General features: G+C 42.6%; 1 protein-coding gene across 1 annotated transcript in view; it reads right to left on the bottom strand.

Moving 5' to 3' along the window:
- The window catches only part of LOC311141765 (SEC14-like protein 2), a 43,984-nt gene that overhangs the window by 3,520 nt on the left and 21,312 nt on the right, over window positions 1-19,152 (bottom strand). Inside the window, exons 4-11 of the mRNA XM_084177209.1 lie at window positions 13,948-14,010; window positions 13,571-13,759; window positions 11,007-11,102; window positions 10,756-10,816; window positions 10,182-10,265; window positions 9,264-9,370; window positions 2,707-2,846; window positions 921-1,090 (exon numbers count right to left, since the gene is read on the bottom strand). Of these exons, the coding sequence (XP_084033335.1) occupies window positions 921-1,090; window positions 2,707-2,846; window positions 9,264-9,370; window positions 10,182-10,265; window positions 10,756-10,816; window positions 11,007-11,102; window positions 13,571-13,759; window positions 13,948-14,010 (910 nt within the window). The remainder of the gene's footprint in view (window positions 1-920; window positions 1,091-2,706; window positions 2,847-9,263; window positions 9,371-10,181; window positions 10,266-10,755; window positions 10,817-11,006; window positions 11,103-13,570; window positions 13,760-13,947; window positions 14,011-19,152) is intronic.

Below are 19,152 nucleotides of genomic sequence, written 5' to 3'. Positions count from 1 at the left end.
GGATTTTTTGGTGGTTATTCTGTCTCTCACTGTTCAAATAAACCTACCATTAAAATTACAGACTGATCATTTCTTTGTCAGTGGGCAAACGTACAAAATCAGCAGGGGATCAAATACTTTTTTCCCTCACTGTAACATACACCCACCTTGCTAATTATTTGCTGACAGTTCCTATGCTTGATTGGCGACACTTTTCCCACGTCCGACCTTACATCCGTAATCGGTAGGTCGGTAGGTTCTGATTAGGAAGTCGTCCTTTGCGTCGCTGAGCAGTGCCCAAGTAAGAATTAAATCTAATTGATATATGCTTCCACCCCCCTCCAAATCAAAATCAAACATGGATTCCATGTTATGTTCTCACTTTGCACACATGTCTGTGTTTCACACCTTTTTGTCTAGCTAATCAGCCTTGCAGACAAGAAGTAGAATGGAGTGTGTGTGCACAAACATTGGTTTTGAGTTGGAGGTGAGGTGGTAGCATCTAACAATTGGATTAAAATATTTCCTGTGCACCGCTTGGTGATGCAAACAATGCATTCTTTATCAGAACGATCCACCGACCACGGACATACCCTCCGAAGTGGGAAAAGCGTCACCCAACAGGCAAAGACACAGATATGTAAATAAGTTGCAAGTTGTTATACTGGTAGCCGGAGATCCAATCTCTGTCTAGTACCACTGGGCTAGGTTCTTATGTGCCCCTGCCCAAGTCTCCATGTGTCACTGTACCCCTGTTCGAGCCCACAGTAGGGCTTTTCACACTACTGAGCCTAATCAAACCAAGCTTTAACGTTGCTGGAACTATTTTCTTTTTTAAATACTCAAGCCAGCACAGTTTGGTTTGGGATGGCACGATAGCGTGAAAAGGGTATATGTTTAGTAATCCCTTATGTGTCTCTGTCTAGCTGCCCTGTACTCACAGACTCCAGGCTCACTGCAGGTGAGAGAGCCGTCTTCGGGGACCAGGTGGGCGTTGTATCTCTGGCTGGGAACCACCTCCTGCATCTGCCCTGCATTCTGCCTCTCTCCCATCTTCCCCTTCATAAACACCCCAAAGCCAATGTCTGCCCCATCACTAGAAAACTGCCACCTGCATGTGGGGAGATATTATGTTATATAAAGAGATGTGTTATATTTTATATAAAGGGTTTTCTGTATTGATGTAATATATTTTCCCTTTTTAGTTCAGACTAAACGTAAAGTAAAGTGAGGGACAGATAAATAGTAAGAGAGAGGGTAACAGGAGAGGAAGATAAAAAGAGAGAGCAGAGGTGTCAAACATACGGCCCGGATACGAACTCAATATACTTTAGAATGACTAAAACCAAATCGAAACTGTGTGGAAATGATAATGGACCTACGTTCATACAGTTTCTTAACTGTGTTCAGCTGGCTAATAACCACCTAAATGAAAGCTAGACAGTCAGGGAGCATCAACAATTCCCAAACAATTTTTTGCAAATTTTAATGGCGAGGAAGTATAACCAACATAACCAATTTTCAGTGTGGCCCTCCGGACATCGTTGAATGCGTCCCCCTGACTCACCGGCATAGAATTGTTCCGAGAGCCGATCCGTGACCCGCCAAACAACATCAATTAATTTAATAGTTTTTATGACTCCAGAGTAGCAGGCTATTATTCCCCTCCCTGCATGAATTAATTTATATGCATGTCTAATCAACATTTGGATAAAATGAAACTATGCCATGAAACCATGCCAGAACGATATAATTACATTTTTACAATGAGATGTGGCACATTGACAATTAAAATTGCTCTGGAAAAGGGCCTTCTAATTAGCCTTCTTACCTAATGAAACTTACATAAGAAAACAAGACCTTTACATTCAATTTTGTTTAGATCATTAAATTGTTTAATTTAAAAGTAGATAAACAATTCCCAGAATCGAATATAGCCTGCAAAAAAACATTTATTTGGTAGGCTATAACCTAGGCCTACTTAAACTTTAACCAGCGCACCGGTTTAAACTTGATATGGCCTGCGTATGGTCTAAATAAATGACTGAAGTAACGTAATAGTTATTTGATAATTAACTGAATTAGCCTATCGTAAATAAATACCCGTAAACAAATACCTACGTTGGCCATTTTCACATGAGCTATGCTAGCCAGGGAAAGTACACCTGGCAACGTATTCTCGTGTGGGGGGATACATTTCAGCTCCACACAAATAATGGACAGTTCCCTGATCAACTGCATGCGTGGCTGGTAGCTTATATGTCTGCCTCACCGCTCACCGAATGGAATTCGCAACACAATGCAACACTACAAGCTCCTGGGTTTGTAATTTTTTTTTTTTATCTGGATTTAAAACGTTTACGACACGCAATATAATTGTTCTGAACCGCCAGCCGACCCGTGGGTTGAAAGAATGTTTTCATTCCACCCGCCAGCTGACTTTTTTGCAGGTCAACCACAGGGAACCATGGGTATCCGACTCGATGCAGGGCTACCCTATACTACATTTGAGTCATTTTAGCAGACGCTCTTATCCAGAGCGACTTACAGTTTGTGAGTGCATACATTTTTCAATAAAGGGATAAAGAGATCGAGAGGAAAAGAAAGGTGGGGAAGGAAAGGGAGGCCGAGATAGAACAGGACAGAGTGGGGTTAGAGAGAGGTAAGACAGAGGAAGAGGATGGGAGAGAAAGAGAGTAATAGCGGTAGTAATAACTGTCCACTCACCTGAGCACACAGCCAGGGAAGAGGATCTCATATTCTAGTTGCTGTGAGGAGCCACGGCTGACTGTTAGACACTGTTCATAGTCCACCTTCACTGACTCACGAACATAGTAGGACGTAGGCACTGTCCCTGCATAGTGGATCTTGAATACACACATATATAGACAGAGTAAGGATGTTGCGGGGTTAGCTGATAAAAAATGCTATGGAAGTCCGCAGGGACAATGTTAGGGAAGAACTTACGAGGAAATACAAAAGAAAGCTTTACTTTCTACTACTATGAATCTACTGCGGTTACATGTTTTATCATAGGCTTTTGAGGTTCACATACTTTCAGTTTAGAAATAAAAGTCCAGAGTATCAGCCCCAGAGGTTTTATTTTGTAATTTATTTGCATAATAACAAGACTAACAATTGTTCTTCGACCACTGTCCTTACTGGCTAATGATCTTCCTAAAGAGCCTGAGCCCTCAGCTCAAGCAAACCAAGGATTTTGGAAATACTGACTGACCAAACACAGACAGATGAGTAAAAATGCTGGTTGCAGCAGTAATTGAGAAGCACCAACGGGAGGCAGTAAGGGACAGAAAGATGGGATGGTTCACTTCAACCATAAGCAGAGGGCAATTAGCGTAGGTCCACAGTCAAATCACACAAGACCATTCATTACATGTCTAGGATAACACAGCAAGCCATGGGGAATGTTGAGCTGAGCACAGGTGCAGACACAAACAGGACCCTGATCCAAACGCATTTGTGGCACTGCCAACGGTAAACGTGTTAAAAATGATCTTTCAAATTTGACTGACCGTTGCATAAATCTGCCTGTACTGTACACACAGACCCCAGTCTTATCTCACTCTACAGTATATAGGCTATAAATGTCTGCACGACCTTCTAGTGCCTCACAGTCACAGCAGAAGTTGCAACATTCTACACATTGAATGTAGAACTACTAGAAGCTGTGGAAATCTTGAACCTTGACTGTGGCAGAATGTAGAGACATGTCAAAACTAATAAAATGTATCTGATGAGACTTTGGTCTTTATGAGGCCAACAAGGCCACTTTGGTCTGAGCCTCAGTTCTTCATATTCACAGAGAAGTCAAGAAGTAAGAATTGCCAGTCCCATCTGAGCTACTACACAATTGCTTTAGTTTTTTCTTCCTCTTGATTGCTGTTTTATTTACTATAACTCTATTACTAATCACATGTATTGTAAGGGAAACTAAAACATGCTAGGTCTTGCAGTAGGCCTTTAGAATAATGCAAACGCTATCCTTGACCCTATCCAAGTTGATGAGTGAGGGGAAACAAACTATGCCAGTCAGACTGCGTAGCCGGCCCATCAAAACTACACCTAAATGAAACTAATTTCACACATAATAATATTTAGCCTATAGACAAGATTAAATTGACAATAGTCTGATGAGTGACAATATTATCAGTTGTCAAATTGTACATGAAGAGATGGGCACATCTTGTAATTGACAGATGCAAGGAATGGAGCATCCCTTTATCAAAAATCTCCTCCTGCAGTTAAAACATTTTGATTTCTATATAGTATCAGACATATCATATTCTGCAGTTTCTATGACACTTACCTTTGTCAAAAAACTCAAAATTCAAGAGGTGCAGCTATATTTCAAAATTTCACTTTTTCCAAGAATATCTGTGCTGTTCATTCATTCAGCACATGACCACTCGCACAGAAGTATTGCTCTGGCTATAAGACTAGTAATATAATAAAGTTTTAAAATGCTATTCTGTTTTCTTTTAAATACATTTTCTTATATTCACAATGTTTCTTTAGACCTGCCAAAAACGAAATTATAATGGACTTCTTTGTGATGGACTTGAACTAGTGGTTTTTCGTTTTACTTGTAGCCTAGAGTAACATAAACTGATGAAAATGCTATTATGTTCTTTGAAATAATAGTTGTTTTAGTATTCTAACGTTAGCTAAGGCTTTTATAAACACAACCAAATGATTATTATTCAGATAGCATACTGTATATGAAATGTATTTTATTATTATTATTTTTTTTTTTTAAACATTTATATATTTATTAGACTGTTAGAATGTTGATGGTCATTGGCTGGAAGTGTCGAAAATTGGCTTTAGGCCTACGTTTTTCACTAGAATTATACAAAACATATCCTTGACTCTATCTAAACAAATAACTATTGTTGTTATATTTTTACATGGATATATTTCCACAAATATTTCTTCATGCGTTACAATTGTTTATGCACTATTTATCAAGTATTGGTGCTTATGTTTGCGCACCTTGCGGGTTGATATGCTTCTCATGCGTATGCTAAAGGGAACGCCTGGCAACGTTCTTTAGTGGGTACCAACAGGCTCAAAGGCCAGGCAGTTGTAGTGTTAAATGCTTAACAAAAATGGAGGGCAAATTTATTTTCAAGGTCATATAAACCATATTGCTAATAATAAATTATGACAATGGATTAAGTGCTATTGCTCCTACAGCCATTCTATTTGACTGTTTAGGACTGTTATATTGACTTTTTCTTTCATTTTTCTTCATTAACCATCCTAACTCATCAAGTCTGCTAACTAAACTGTAAAGGTCTGAAAATGGTTTCTTATTTTAGCTTTTACTTTATTTCTTTTTTAATACCTTAAGATCTAAAAAAAACATGCTGCTTAAGAGACTCCATGTTTAAGGCTGCCAATCCCCGTTATGCTGCAACCCTGTAATGATAGTGCATAGCGGGGGGAACAGGGGAGGGGGGGCCACCCACTGTTCTCACTATCTTTGATAAACACAGATATTAAACTGTTTTTCAAAAAGTTGTCGTCCCAACTTACCCAGATTGGAGACTTACCCAAATTGGTCCACACAACCAAAGCGGGTTTGTTAAAAAACTTTTAACCTTGGATAACCTCCGTCGACTATTACATACTGTATCTAAAATGCTTCATCAGAAACAACAGCGTGCCAAGTCATCCCAAAGGTGTTCGATGGGATTGAGGTCAGGGCTCTGTGCAAGCCCGGCAAGTTCTTCCACACCGATCTCGACAAACCATTTCTGTATGGACCTCGGTTTGTGAACGGGGGCATTGTCATGCTGAAATAGGAAAGGGCCTTCCCCAAACTGATGCCAAAAAGTTAGAAGCACAGAATCGTCTAAAATGTCATTGTATGCTGTAGCGTTAAGATTTCCCTTCACTGGAACTAAGGGGCCTAGCCCGAACCATGAAAAACAGCCCCAGACCATTATTCCTCCTCCATCAAACTTTACAGTTGGCTCTATGCATTCGGGCAGGTAGCGTTCTCCTGTCATCCGCCAAACCCAGATTTGTCCGTCGGACTGCCAGATGGTGAAGTGTGATTCACCACTCCAGAGAACTCGTTTCCACTGCTCCAGAGTCCAATGGGGGCGAGATATACACCACTCCAACCAACGTTTGACATTGCTCATGGTGATCTTAGGCTTGTGTGCGGTTGCTCGGCCATGGAAACCCATTTCATGAAGCTCCCGACGAACAGTTTTTGTGCTGACATTGCTTCCAGAGGCAGTTTGGAACTCGGTAGTGAGTGTTGCAACCGAGGAAAACAATGATTACGCGCTGCACGCTTCTGCTCTCGGCATTCACATTCTGTGAGCTTGTGTGGCCTACCACTTCACGGCTGAGCTCCTAGACGTTTCCACTTCACAACAACAGCACTTACAGTTGACCGAGGCAGCTCTAGCAGGGCAAAATTTGACGAACTGACTTGTTGGAAAGGTGGCATCCTATGATGGTGCTACGTTGAAAGTCATTGACCTCTTCAGTAAGGCCAATTGTACTACCAATGTTTGTCTATGGAGATTGCATGGCGGTGTGCTCAATTTTATACACCTATCAGCAACAAGTGTGGCTGATTTGAAGGGGTGTCCACATACTTTTGTATATACAGTGCATTCGGAAACTATTCAGACCCCTTGACTTGGAAGACATTTTATTCTAAAATTGATGAAATTGTTTTTTTCCCTCAACAATCTACACACAATACCCCATAATGACAAAGCAAAAACAGTTTTTTTTTAAAATGTGTGCAAAAAACCCCAGAAAACAACAGAAATATACACATTTACATAAGTATTCAGACCCTTTACTCAGTACTTTGTTTAAGCACCTTTGGCAGCTGGAGTTTCTCCAGTTCTTCTCTGCAGATCCTCTCAAGCTCTGTCAGGTTGGATGGGGAGCGTCGCTGCACAGCTATTTTCAGGTCTCTCCAGATATGTACAATCGGGTTCAAGTCCGGGCTCTGGCTGGGCCACTCAAGGACATTCAGAGACTTGTCCCAAAGCCAGTCCTAAATTGTCTTGGCTGTGTGCTTAGAGTTGTTGTCCTGTTGGAAGGTGAACCTTCGCCCCAGTCTGAGGTCCTGAGCACTCTGGAGCAGGTTTTCATCAAGGATCTCTCTGTACTTTGCTCCATTCATCTTTCACTCAACGCTGACTAGTCTCCCAGTCCCTGCCACTGAAAAACATCCCCACAACATGATGCTGCCACCACCATGCTTCACCGTAGGGATGGTGCCAGGTTTCCTCCAGACGTGACGCTTGGCATTCAGGCCAAAGAGTTCAATCTTGGGTTCATCAGACCAGAGAATCTTGTTTCTCATGATCTGAGAGTCTTCTAGGTGCCTTTTGGCAAACTCCAAGCGGGCTGTCATGTGCCTTTTACTGAGGAGTGGCTTCCGTCTGGCCACTCTACCATAAAGGCCTGATTGGTGGAGTGCTGCAGAGATGGTTGTCCTTCTGTAAGGTTCTCCCATCTCCACAGAGGAGTGACCATCAGGTACTAGTCTCCTCCCTGACCAAGGCCCTTCTCCCCCTATTGCTCAGTTTGGCCGGGCAGCCAGCTCTAGGGGACCTTCAATGCTGCAGACATTTTTTGGTACCATTCCCCAGATTTGTGCCTCGACACAATCCTGTCTCGGAGCTCTATGGAAAATTCCTTCGACCTCATAGCTCAACTGTGGGACCTTAACATAGACAGGTGTGTGCCTTTCCAAATCATGTCCAATCAATTTAATTTACCACAGGTGGACTCCAATCAAGTTGTAGAAACATCTCAAGGATGATCAATGGAATCAGGATGCACCTGAGCTCAATTTTGAGTCTCATAGCAAAGGGTCTGAATACTTATGTAAATAAGGTATTTGTTTTTGCAAAAATGTCTAAAAACCTGTTTTCGCTTTGTCATTATGGGGTATTGTGAGTAGTTTGATGAGGATTATTATATTTAAAATCCATTTTAGAATAACGCTGTAACGTAACAAAATGTGGAAAAAGTCAACGGGTCTGAATACTTTACGAATGTAGTCATTATATTGGTTGCAAGAATTTTTTATAATAATTTGAAATATAAAAGACATGTGCTAGTGTAATCATACCTCATCTTTGCAGCTGTATGACCCAGTGGGTTAATAAACTTGGGTTTGAGCTTTTTTTTGTCATCCATTTGAGTTTTTATTCTGTTTGTTCAGAACCTAACAAATGGCATCTGACCAAATTACACAATAATTTAGTTCTGGGTTAACCGAGATTACCAATTAAGTCCCTGATCTAAACACTCCATAGAACCCCATAGGATAGCTACTAATGATAAAAGCTAAAGTTCCTGTTCAATCCTGTGTTGAAAGGCTAAATGACTCAGTTGAGTAAAATGGAATCATGAAGGTAGGGAGAATTTCAGTCCGAAGAATCTTAGTCTTCTGGAAGATTCCAAAAGGGAAAAAGGTTGGTCCTGGGTCATTTCCTGGGTCTCATTTGGGATGACAAAGACCTGTCCTCCTACTCCTCCTGCTCCTCTCCGGGTTAGGAAGACATCTCTACCTATGTATCTACAGAGACATCAGACCAAGGGTCAGTTTCCTAGGTAAGAACTTTTAAAATGTAACTGCATGAGTCTGCCCAAGCCGGCATCTAGATCCAACTAGCAACTTTTATGGCATCTATTGGCAGGTAGTTGACTAATGGGCCATTGGGAGGTGGTAGCTGGCTGGCTGGCAGCAAGGTCACGTGTGGCAAGGCAGAATTGAACTGAAGAGCAAAAATAAGCAGATCCATGAGATATCCAAGTGGCATTGTCTACGAAAAATACCCAATCAGCAGATTGTACCTGTTGAAGCAGACTCAGAGGAAACCATCTGGAGCTCCTATAACATCTCAATGACCAGAAGGAACAAAAAGCCTGTCAAGACTCATTGTAAATTGTTTCATTATGCTATACAGCCCACAATCTCAATGGATCATACATACAAGTCCAACAGTCTTACAGAGATTCCACTGACCTCACTAGCAGCAGGATGTAGCGTAGGAACACTAGTCCTGCCTGCAGTATCTTGTGGTTGCATGCAGCAAAGCAAAGCTGCTCTCATCTCACAGCATGGCTTCTATATTGCTGCATTTTGAGTCCTTCCTACTGCAAAAGCCCTTAGGCAGGTGTTGAGCAACTACTAATAGGTGGCACTGCAAGCCCTCTCATTTCCAGGGGGGGTTATGAAAAAAGCATCCCACTTCCTGGTGGTGTGAGCTCACCTTGGTCCTACAGCGAGAGTCCCCATCCGGGTCGGTGAGTTTCCCTCCGTACGCAGCAGGAAGCTGCTCTGGGTCTATGTAGTTCAGCAACACCTCCTGCCAGTTGGCTGCAGAACAGACAGGTAAAGAGATAGAGAGACTGATGCTACCGTTTTACGTTTGAGTCATTTAGCAGACGCTCTTATCCAGAGCGACTTAGTGAGTGCATTCATTACCTTTATCTACCTGTAGGGTTAAGCTGTGTAGCGTTAGAGACGGTGCAACCATATACTGTATGTATTCACAATGTATGGAATGTTGCTACTGTAATATAAATGCCATGCATAGCATGCATAGAGCTGACATGATTCAGCATTCTAGAACAGTATATATATATAAAAAAAATTGTTGTTGTTTTTTTTGTACTTTTTACCCCTTTTTCTCCCCAATTTCATGATATCCAGTTAGTAGTTACAGTCTTGTCCCATCGTTGCAACTCCTGTACAGACTCGGGAGAGGCGAAGGTCGAGAGCCATGCGTCCTCTGAAACACAACCTTGCCAAGCCATACTGCTTCTTGACACACTGCTCGCTTAACCCGGAAGCCAGCCACACCAATGTGTCGGAGGAAACACCGTCCAGCTGGCGACCAAAGTCAGCGTGCATGAGCCCGGCCCGCCACAAGAAGACGCTAGAGTGCGATGGTACAACAACATCCCGGCCAGCCAAACCCTCCCCTAACCTGGACGACGCTGGCCAATTGTGCTCCGCCTCTTGAGTCTCCCGGTCGCGGCCGGCTGCGACACAGCCTAGAATCGAACCCGGGTCTGTAGTGACGCCTCTAGCACTGTGATGCAGTGCCACAGGCAGCTGTGCCACTCGGGAGGCCAGAACAGTATATTCTTATGGGAACATTCCAATGTAAATAAGGAAGTCTCACCCCCCAGGACAATGATCTTGTTGCGGGTGATCTCACTCAGGAAGTGCTTGACGAGGTTGTAGGCCACGGGGAAGAGCTTGGGGGCTGAGGAGTGGAGAAGAGAGAACAGTTTGAGAGATGTGAGACACACAACATAAGTAAGTTTACTACTGGGATACTAAGGTGTAACACCTCCCTCTGGAATCCTTAATTGGTGAAACTGCCACCTCCGTTTGGGATATTACAACAACAAAGAAGTTACTGCAAACAACGAACACAGTTTTTTTTCCCCTCTGACATCATTGCACGCGTGATAGAACAGCAGAATATGTACTGCATTTTTTTGAAACGCTGCCGGACACTCCTCTTCTCCGTTTCATCAACAAAACAAAGGCGCTGGGGCGAACAGTGGCTCTGTTTCCCCAAATGCGGATTCAATCTTTAAAAAGAGTCATGTCCGTTATTCATGGTTTCTTTAGGATCTATCTTTTTCAAATGCACAGAGAAACGATAGCATGGTTTGTCTTCTCCAGATCATTTCTCCACATCCAGATATAATAGCTTGATATGATGATAAAGTGGTGTTGAAACGTACCTTTAATGACAAACAGTCTCTTGAGGCCCTCAGGGTAGTTATCTTCAAACATGGTCAGGATCTGTAAGGATACAACACTTTGATCAAACAGTATCATCTCAGATCACTTTCCCCCTCTGGATTCAACAGAACAGTGTGTGTGTGTTTGAGAGAGAATGTGTGTGTGTGTGTGTGTGTGTGTGTGTGTGTGTGTGTGTGTGTGTGTGTGTGTGTGTGTGTGTGTGTGTGTGTGTGTGTGTGTGTGTTTGTACCTCTCCGTAAGTCTCGATGGCAGGCTTCCACAAGTGTTTGAGACCCAGACCCTCACAGTCATAGATCATAGTGATGGCTTCCACATGCCTCCCGAGCTGGAGGAGAGAGAGAGAGCGAGAGAGACGGAGAGAGAAAGATGGAGGGCGGAGAGAGAAAGCGAGCAATGAGAGGGAAGGCAGAAAACAGAAAGTGGAAGGGAGAGGAAAAGTATTAATAAAAGTACACTACATGACCAAAAGTATGTGGACAAAAAAGATGTTGGCTCTTAGATGGCAATCACCTAACTCTCTCCCAACTCACCAGTGGATACAGTTATGTTAGAAGTTATAACATTAGAAATATCGACAGCGAGAATGAATGGTGCTAGTCAAGGAATAATTGAGGCCTGGACAAATATACTTGACTCTGAAGAATAACCTAAGGTAAATACAAATAAACAATCTATATAGCCCAACAAATACACACACACACATATATATATATATATATATATATATATATATATATATATATATACACACATACACACTACATACTCATTCAAGGGTTTTTCTTTATTTTTACTATTTTTTACATTGTAGAATAAACACATATGGAATCATGTAGTAACCAAGAAAGTGTTAAACAAATAAAAATATATTTTATATTTGAGTTTCTTCAAATAGCCACCCTTTGCCTTGATGACAGTTATGCACACGCTTGGCATTCTCTCAACCAGCTTCATGAGGTAGTCACCTGGAATGCATTTCAATTAACAGGTGTGCCTTCTTAAAAGTTAATTTGTGGAATTTCTTTCCTTTTTAATGCGTTTGAGCCAATCAGTTGTGTTGTGAAAAGGTAGGGGGTGGAATAAAGAAGATAGCCCTATTTGGTGAAAGACCAAGTCCATATTATGGCAAGAACAGCTCAAATACGCAAAGAGAAACGACAGTCCATCATTACTTTAAGACATGAAGGTCAGTCAATATGGAACATTTCAAGAACTTTGAAAGTTTCTTCAAGTGCAGTCGCAAAAACCATCAAGCACTATGATGAAACTGGCTCTCATGAGGACCGCCACAGGAATGGAAGACCCAGAGTTACCTCTGCTGCAGAGGATAAGTTAATTAGTTACCAGCCTCAGAAATTGCAGCCCAAATAAATGCTTCACAGAGTTCAAGTAACAGACACATCTCAACATCAACTGTTCAGAGGAGACTGTGTGAATCAGGCCTGCTGCAAAGAAACCACTACTAAAGGACACCAATAAGAAGAAGAGACTCACTTGGGCCAAGAAACACAAGCAATGGACATTAGACTGGTGGAAATGTGTCCTTTGGTCTGGAGTCCGAATTGGAGATTTTTGGTTCCAACCGCCGTGTCTTTGTGAGACGTGGTGTGGGTGAACGGATGAGCATGGAGGAGGAGGTGTTATGGTCTGGGGGTGCTTTGCTGGTGACACTGTCTGTGATTTATTTAGAATTCAAGGCACACTTAACCAGCATGGATACCACAGCATTCTGCAGCGATACGCCATCCCATCTGGTTTGGACTTAGTGGGACTATCATTTGTTTTTCAACAGGACAATGACCCAGCACACCTCCAGGCTGGGTAAGGGCTATTTTACCAAGAAGGAGAGTGATGGAGTGCTGCATCAGATGACCTGGCCTCCACAATCCCCCGACCTCAACCAAATTGAGATGGTCTCGGATGAGTCGGACCGCAGAGTGAAGGTAAAAGCAGCCAACAAGTGCTCAGCATACGTGGGAACTCCTTCAAGACTGTTGGAAAAGCATTACAGGTGAAGCTGGTTGAGAGAATGTCAAGAGTGTGCAAAGCTGTCATCAAGGCAAAGGGTGGCTAATTTGAAGAATCTGGAGCTTTACACCACTCCAGCCGACGCTTGGCATTGTGCATGGTGATCTTAGGCTTGTGTGCGGCTGCTCAGCCATGAAAACCCATTTCATGGCTGAGCAGCCGCATTTGGCGGTCCCGTTCTGTGATCTTGTGTGGCCTACCACTTCGTGGCTGAGCCGTTGTTGCTCCAAGACGTTTCCACTTCACAATAACACCACTTACAGTTGACCAGGGCAGCTCTAGCAGGGCAAGAATTTATGAACTGACTTGTTGGAAAGGTTGCATCCTATGACGGTGCCACATTGAAAGTCACTGAGCTCTTCAGTAAGGCCATTCTACTACCAATGTTTGACTATGGAGATTGCATGGCTGTGTGCTCGATTTTATACACCTGTCAGCAATGAATGTGGCTGAAATAGCCGAATCCACTAATTTGAAGGGGTGTCCACATACTTTTGTACATATAGTGTATGTCAGATCTGTGACCATAGGTAGGGTTTTCAACAAGGATGACAAAGATTCTACAGGAACACTTCATTGGTGGAATCGAATCGCAGTAAGATTGGTGCCAGGTGTTTTTCCTGGTCTTGTCAAACACACTGTATGTTCATGTACAACTCCTGGCCCTCCACATACAGTACTGAAACCATAGATAATGGTCTCATTTATTTAAATGGGAATCCCCATTCTAGTAATTCTATTTCTATGAATGAAACCTTCCCATACCCTCTCAGACTGCAGGTCACACTCCTTCTGCAGCATCTCACAGTCTCTGATCTTAGACTTGATGAACTCCTGTTTAGAGGCAGACAGGAAGAGGCCCTTAGGGTCCACAGGGCCGATGACATCCCACCAGATGGGGCTTCCCTCCCGGTCGTACCCGCACATCCCACCAGACAGGTACTTCTCAATAACCTGGACACAAATACAATGGAAACACACTATTAACACCATGGTAACAGACTAATACCATGGCACTATTATACAGTCAAATTTAAACTATTTCAGTATTTAGGCCTACCTGATATTTTAGGAATGGAAAAATAAACAAATATAGTCTGCTAATAGGTACATTGAATAAGGGTGATAAAAGACTGTCATACCTCTGGAGGCTGCCATTCTGTGGTGATTGTGTCTGCTTTCATGTGTTTCCTGAAGTCAAGGTGCTGGAAATAAATCATGACAGAACATGAATGGCCCTAATAGTTTTACATGTAATGGATTGAAATCTCTCTCACGGACACAAACACACTGTTTGTGTCAGAAGAACAGTGACTATGGTGAGTTAAGTGGATCAGTAGGTTTAGACTGCCAGTGTGACTATTACCTGCATAAATGCCCCATCAGCATGAAGGGGATAATACGTTACACACTTCAGGAAATGGTAGTGCTGAGCGATTAACCGACATTTGGTAATTTGTTGGGTTGTTAAAGAACTAATTGACCGTCATTGGTTCAATTACTTGAATTACATTTAGTTATGTTTTTTTTTGTGAGCCCAACGCGCCCTTTCTCTAGAGAGATATCAAATCATTCACGAGAGAAATCAAGTCAAGAACTATGTGGGACGCTGGGCTGAAGGGAGTTGTAGTTTTCATTAAACAAATATTCAACCTAGTTGACCGCAGAAATGTGGTAATGAACTACAATGACCACATGCCATTGTGCCAGTTTTTTTGCTCAGACAGACAGACGGATCAGATAAGAAGAGTCAAAGCGAGAAGCTTCATTCTTGCCTAAATCTGTCTAAAATAAACACAATACGTTTCTATGGGATTATTTTGGACCTAAGCTTGTTGCCTTCCTTCCGGCCCTTGGGACAACAACTCCCATTGTTAGAGCGATCTCATCATTATATACAGATCTCTGGACCGATACACTTTTACACCTGCTAAGTTAGGTTAGATAAACACAGACCGCATAGACCACATACGAGCAGAATGTACACAACACAACAGCGAGAGGGACAGAGAAAGTTCGCGAAAGTATGCCTCATCTACTTTTAAGAACTAGTCAAATTATTTACTCAGACAGTTCTGCAGTATACTTAGGCAGGCTAGCTAAATAGGATGACTAAAGACAGTACAGTATGGGGAGCACATAACGATAGATGACCTGGCTGGCTGACTGGCTGACTGCAATGCTACTGCCTGAGCAGAGATGAGATTATTACATTAAGGAATGAAAAATAATAAAGTCATCAAATAAAAACAAAGTAATATACACTAATGAAATATTTTATTATTTCATAGTAATTTCCAATATTTTCAATGTTTTATCAATTGAACGTTCACTATTTTTGGCTTTGGAATTTCCATTAAAAAGCTCTAAAATCATTGTAATGTCATTATTTCATAATGCATTTCATGTTTGTGTTTTATAATCGAAAGCCGTGATAATGTTTTTATAATCGAACCGAAACTGAACGAACCTCAAAAAGCACAAATCACTCACATCACACTGACGTTTTGCCTTTTAGATCATACAGTTGATATAAAACGTATACAGTGCATTCAGAAAGTATTCATACCCCTTGACTTATTCCACATTTTGTTGTGTTACAGCCTGAATTCAAAACGGATTAAATTAATTTTAGAAATTTTAGCATATTTATTGAAAATGAAATACAGAAATATCTAAATTTACATAAGTATTCACACCCTTGAGTCAATACTTTGTAGAAGCACTTTTTGGCACCGATTACAGCTGTGACTCTTTCTGGGTAAGTCTCTAAGAGCTTTCCACACCTGGATTGCGCAACATTTGCCCATTACTCTTTTCAAAATTCTTCAAGCTCTGTGAAATTGGTTGTTGATCATTGCTAGACAACCATTTTCAGGTCTTGCCATAGATTTTCAAGTAGATTTAAGTCAAAACTGTAACTCAGCCACTCAGGAACATTCACTGTCTTCTTGGTAAGCAACTCCAGTGTAGATGTGGCCTTGTGTTTTAGGTTATTGTCTTGCTGAAAGGTGAATTCATCTCCCAGTGTCTGGTGGAAAGCAGACTGAACCAGGTTTTTCTCTAGGATTTTGCCTGTGCTTAGCTCTATTACGCTTCTTTTTTTATCCTGAAAAACTCCCCAGTCCTTAACAATTACAAGCATACCCATAACATGATGCAGCCACCACTATGCTTGAAAATATGGAGAGTGGTACTCAGTAATGTGTTGTATTGGATTTGCCCCAAACATAACACTTTGTATTCAGGACAAAAAGTGAATTGCTTTGCCACATTTTTTGCAGTATTACTTTAGTGCCTTATTGCAAACAAGATGCATGTTTTGGAATATTTTTATTCTGTACAGGCTTCCTTCTTTTCACTCTGTCATATAGGTTAGTATTGTGGAGTAACTACAATGTTGTTGATCCATCCTCAGTTTTCTCCTATCACAGCCATTAAACTGTAACTGTTTTAAAGTCACCATTGGCCTCATGGTGAAATCACTGAGCAGTGTCCTTCCTCTCCGGCAACTGAGTTAGGAAGAACGCATGTATCTTTGTACTGACTGGTGTTGATACACCATCTAAAGTGTAATTAATAATTTCACCATGCTCAAAGGGATATTCAATATCTGCTTTTAAAAACTGTACCCATCTACCAATAGGTGCCCTTCTTTGCGAGGCGTTGGAAAACCTCCCTGGTCTTTGTGGTTGAATCTGTGTTTGAAATTCACTGCTCGACTGAGGGACTTTACAGATAATTGTATGTGTGGTGTACAGAGATGAGGTAGTCATTCAACAATCACTACCACTATTACCATGCAACTTATTATGTGACTTGTTAAGCACATTTTTACTCCTAAACGTATTTAAGCTTGCCATAACAAAGGGGTTGAAAACTTATTGATAGACATTTCAGCTTTTCATTTTTTCTTAATTTGTGCAATTTTTGAAAAACATAATGCGTTATAGGGTATTCAAATCAAATCAAATCACATTTCATTTGTCACATACACATGTTTAGCAGATGTTATTGCAGGTGTAGTAAAATGCTTGTGTTTCTAGCTCCAACAGTGCAGTATATCTAACAATTCACGACAATACACACAATACACACAACCTCAAAGTAAAATAATGGAATTAAGGAATATATAAGTATTATAAATATTAGGATGAGCAATGTCGGAGTGGCATAGACTAAAATACAGTAGAATAGAATTCAGTACATACATATGGGATGAGTAAAGCAAAAATATGTAAACATTATTAGAGTGACTAGTGTTCCATTATTAAAGTGGCCAGTAATTTCAAGTCTATGTATATGGGGCAGCAGCCTCTAAGGTGCAGTGTTACGCAACTGGGTGGAAGCCGCCTAGTGATTGCTATTTAACAGTCTGATGGCCTTGAGATAGCAGCTGCTTTTCAGTCTCTCGGTCCCATCTTTGATGCACCTGTACTGACCTCGCCTTCTGGATGATAGCGGGGTGAACAGGCAGTGGCTCAGGTGGTTGTTGTCCTTGATTATCTTTTTGGCCTTCCTGTGACATCGGGTGCTGTAGGTGTCCAGGAGGGCAGGTAGTTTGCCCCCGGTGAGGCGTTGGGCAGACCGCACCATCCTCTGGAGAGCCCTGCGGTTGCGGGCGGTGCAGTTGCCGTACCAGGTGGTGATACAGCCCGACAGGATGCTCTCAATTGTGCATCTGTAAAAGTTTGTGAGGGTTTTAGGTGCCAAGCCTCCTGAGGTTGAAGAGGCACTGTTGCACCTTCTTCACCACACTGTCTGTGTGGGTGGACCATTTCAGATCGTCAGTGATGTGTACGCCAAGGAACTTGAAGCTTTCCACCTGCTCTACAGTGGTCCCGTCGATGAGGATAGGGGCATGCTTCCACTGCTGTTTCCTGAAGTCCACGATCAGCTCCTTTGTTTTGTCGACATTGAGGGAGAGGTTATTTTCCTGGCACCACACTCGCAGGGCCTTCACCTCCTTTCTGTAGGCTGTCTCGTCATTGTTGGTAATCAGGCCTACTACTGTTGTGTCGTCTGCAAACTTGATGATTGAGTTGGAGGCGTGCGTCGCCACGCAGTCATGGTTGAACAGGGAGTACAGGAGGGGGCTGAGCACACACCCTTGTGGGGCCCCTGTGTTGAGGATCAGCGAAGTGGAGGTGTTGTTTCGTACCTTCACCACCTGGGGGCGGTCCGTCAGGAAGTACAGGACCCAGTTGCACAGGGCGGGGTTCAGACCCAGGGCCCCGAGCTTAATGATGAGCTTGGAGGGTACTATGGTGTTGAATGCTGAGCTATTGTCAATGAACAGCATTCTTACATAGGTATCCAGATGGGATAGGGCAGTGTGAGGTGCGATGGCAATTTCATCGTCTGTGGATCTATTGGGGTGGTAAGCAAATTGAAGTGGGTCTAGGGTGTCAGGTAAGGTAGAGGTGATATGATCCTTATCTAGCCTCTCAAAGTACTTCATGATGACAGAAGTGAGTTCTACGGGGCAATAGTCATTTAGTTCAATTACCTTTGCTTTCTTGGGTACAGGAACAATAGCGGACATCTTGAAGCAAGTGGGGACAGCAGACTGGGATAGGGAGTGATTGAATATGTCCGTAAACACTCCAGCCAGCTGGTCTGCGCATGCTCTTACGACACGGCTAGGGATGCCGTCTGGGCCGGCAGCCTTGCAAGGGTTAACATGCTTAAATGTCTTACTCACGTCGGCCACGGAGAAGGAGAGCCCACAGTCCTTGGTAGTGGGCTGCGTCGGTGGTACTGTGTTATCCTCAAAGCGGGCGAAGAAGGTGTTTAACTTGTCCGGAAGGAAGACGTCGGTGTCCGCGACGTGGCTCATTTTCCCTTCGTAGTCCGTGATTGTCTGTAGACCCTGCCACATACGTCTCGTCTGAGCCATTGAATTGCGACTCCACTTTGTCTCTATACTGAGGTTTTGCCTGTTTGATTGCCTTAAGGAGGGAATCATTTACATTTTACATTTTAGTCATTTAGCAGACGCTCTTATCCAGAGCGACTTACAGTTAGTGAATACATATATATATTTTTTTTTTTATACTTGCCCCCCCGTGGGAAACGAACCCACAACCCTGGCGTTGCAAACGCCATGCTCTATCAACTGAGCTACATCCCTGCCGGCCATTCTCTCCCCTACCCTGGACGACGCTGGGCCAATTGTGCGCCGCCCCATGTGTCTCCCGGTCACGGCCGGCTGCGACAGAGCCTGGATTCGAACCAGGATCTCTAGTGGCACAGTTTGCACTGCGATGCAGTGCCTTAGACCACTGCGCCACTCAGGAGCTACTGTTTGTATGCGGCCATATTCCCAGTCACCTTGCCATGGTTAA

This window comes from Coregonus lavaretus (genome assembly GCF_964263955.1).
Source record: "Coregonus lavaretus genome assembly, chromosome: 14".
Classification (NCBI taxonomy): Eukaryota; Metazoa; Chordata; class Actinopteri; order Salmoniformes; family Salmonidae; genus Coregonus; species Coregonus lavaretus.
This window is presented reverse-complemented; position numbering and strand designations above follow the sequence as displayed.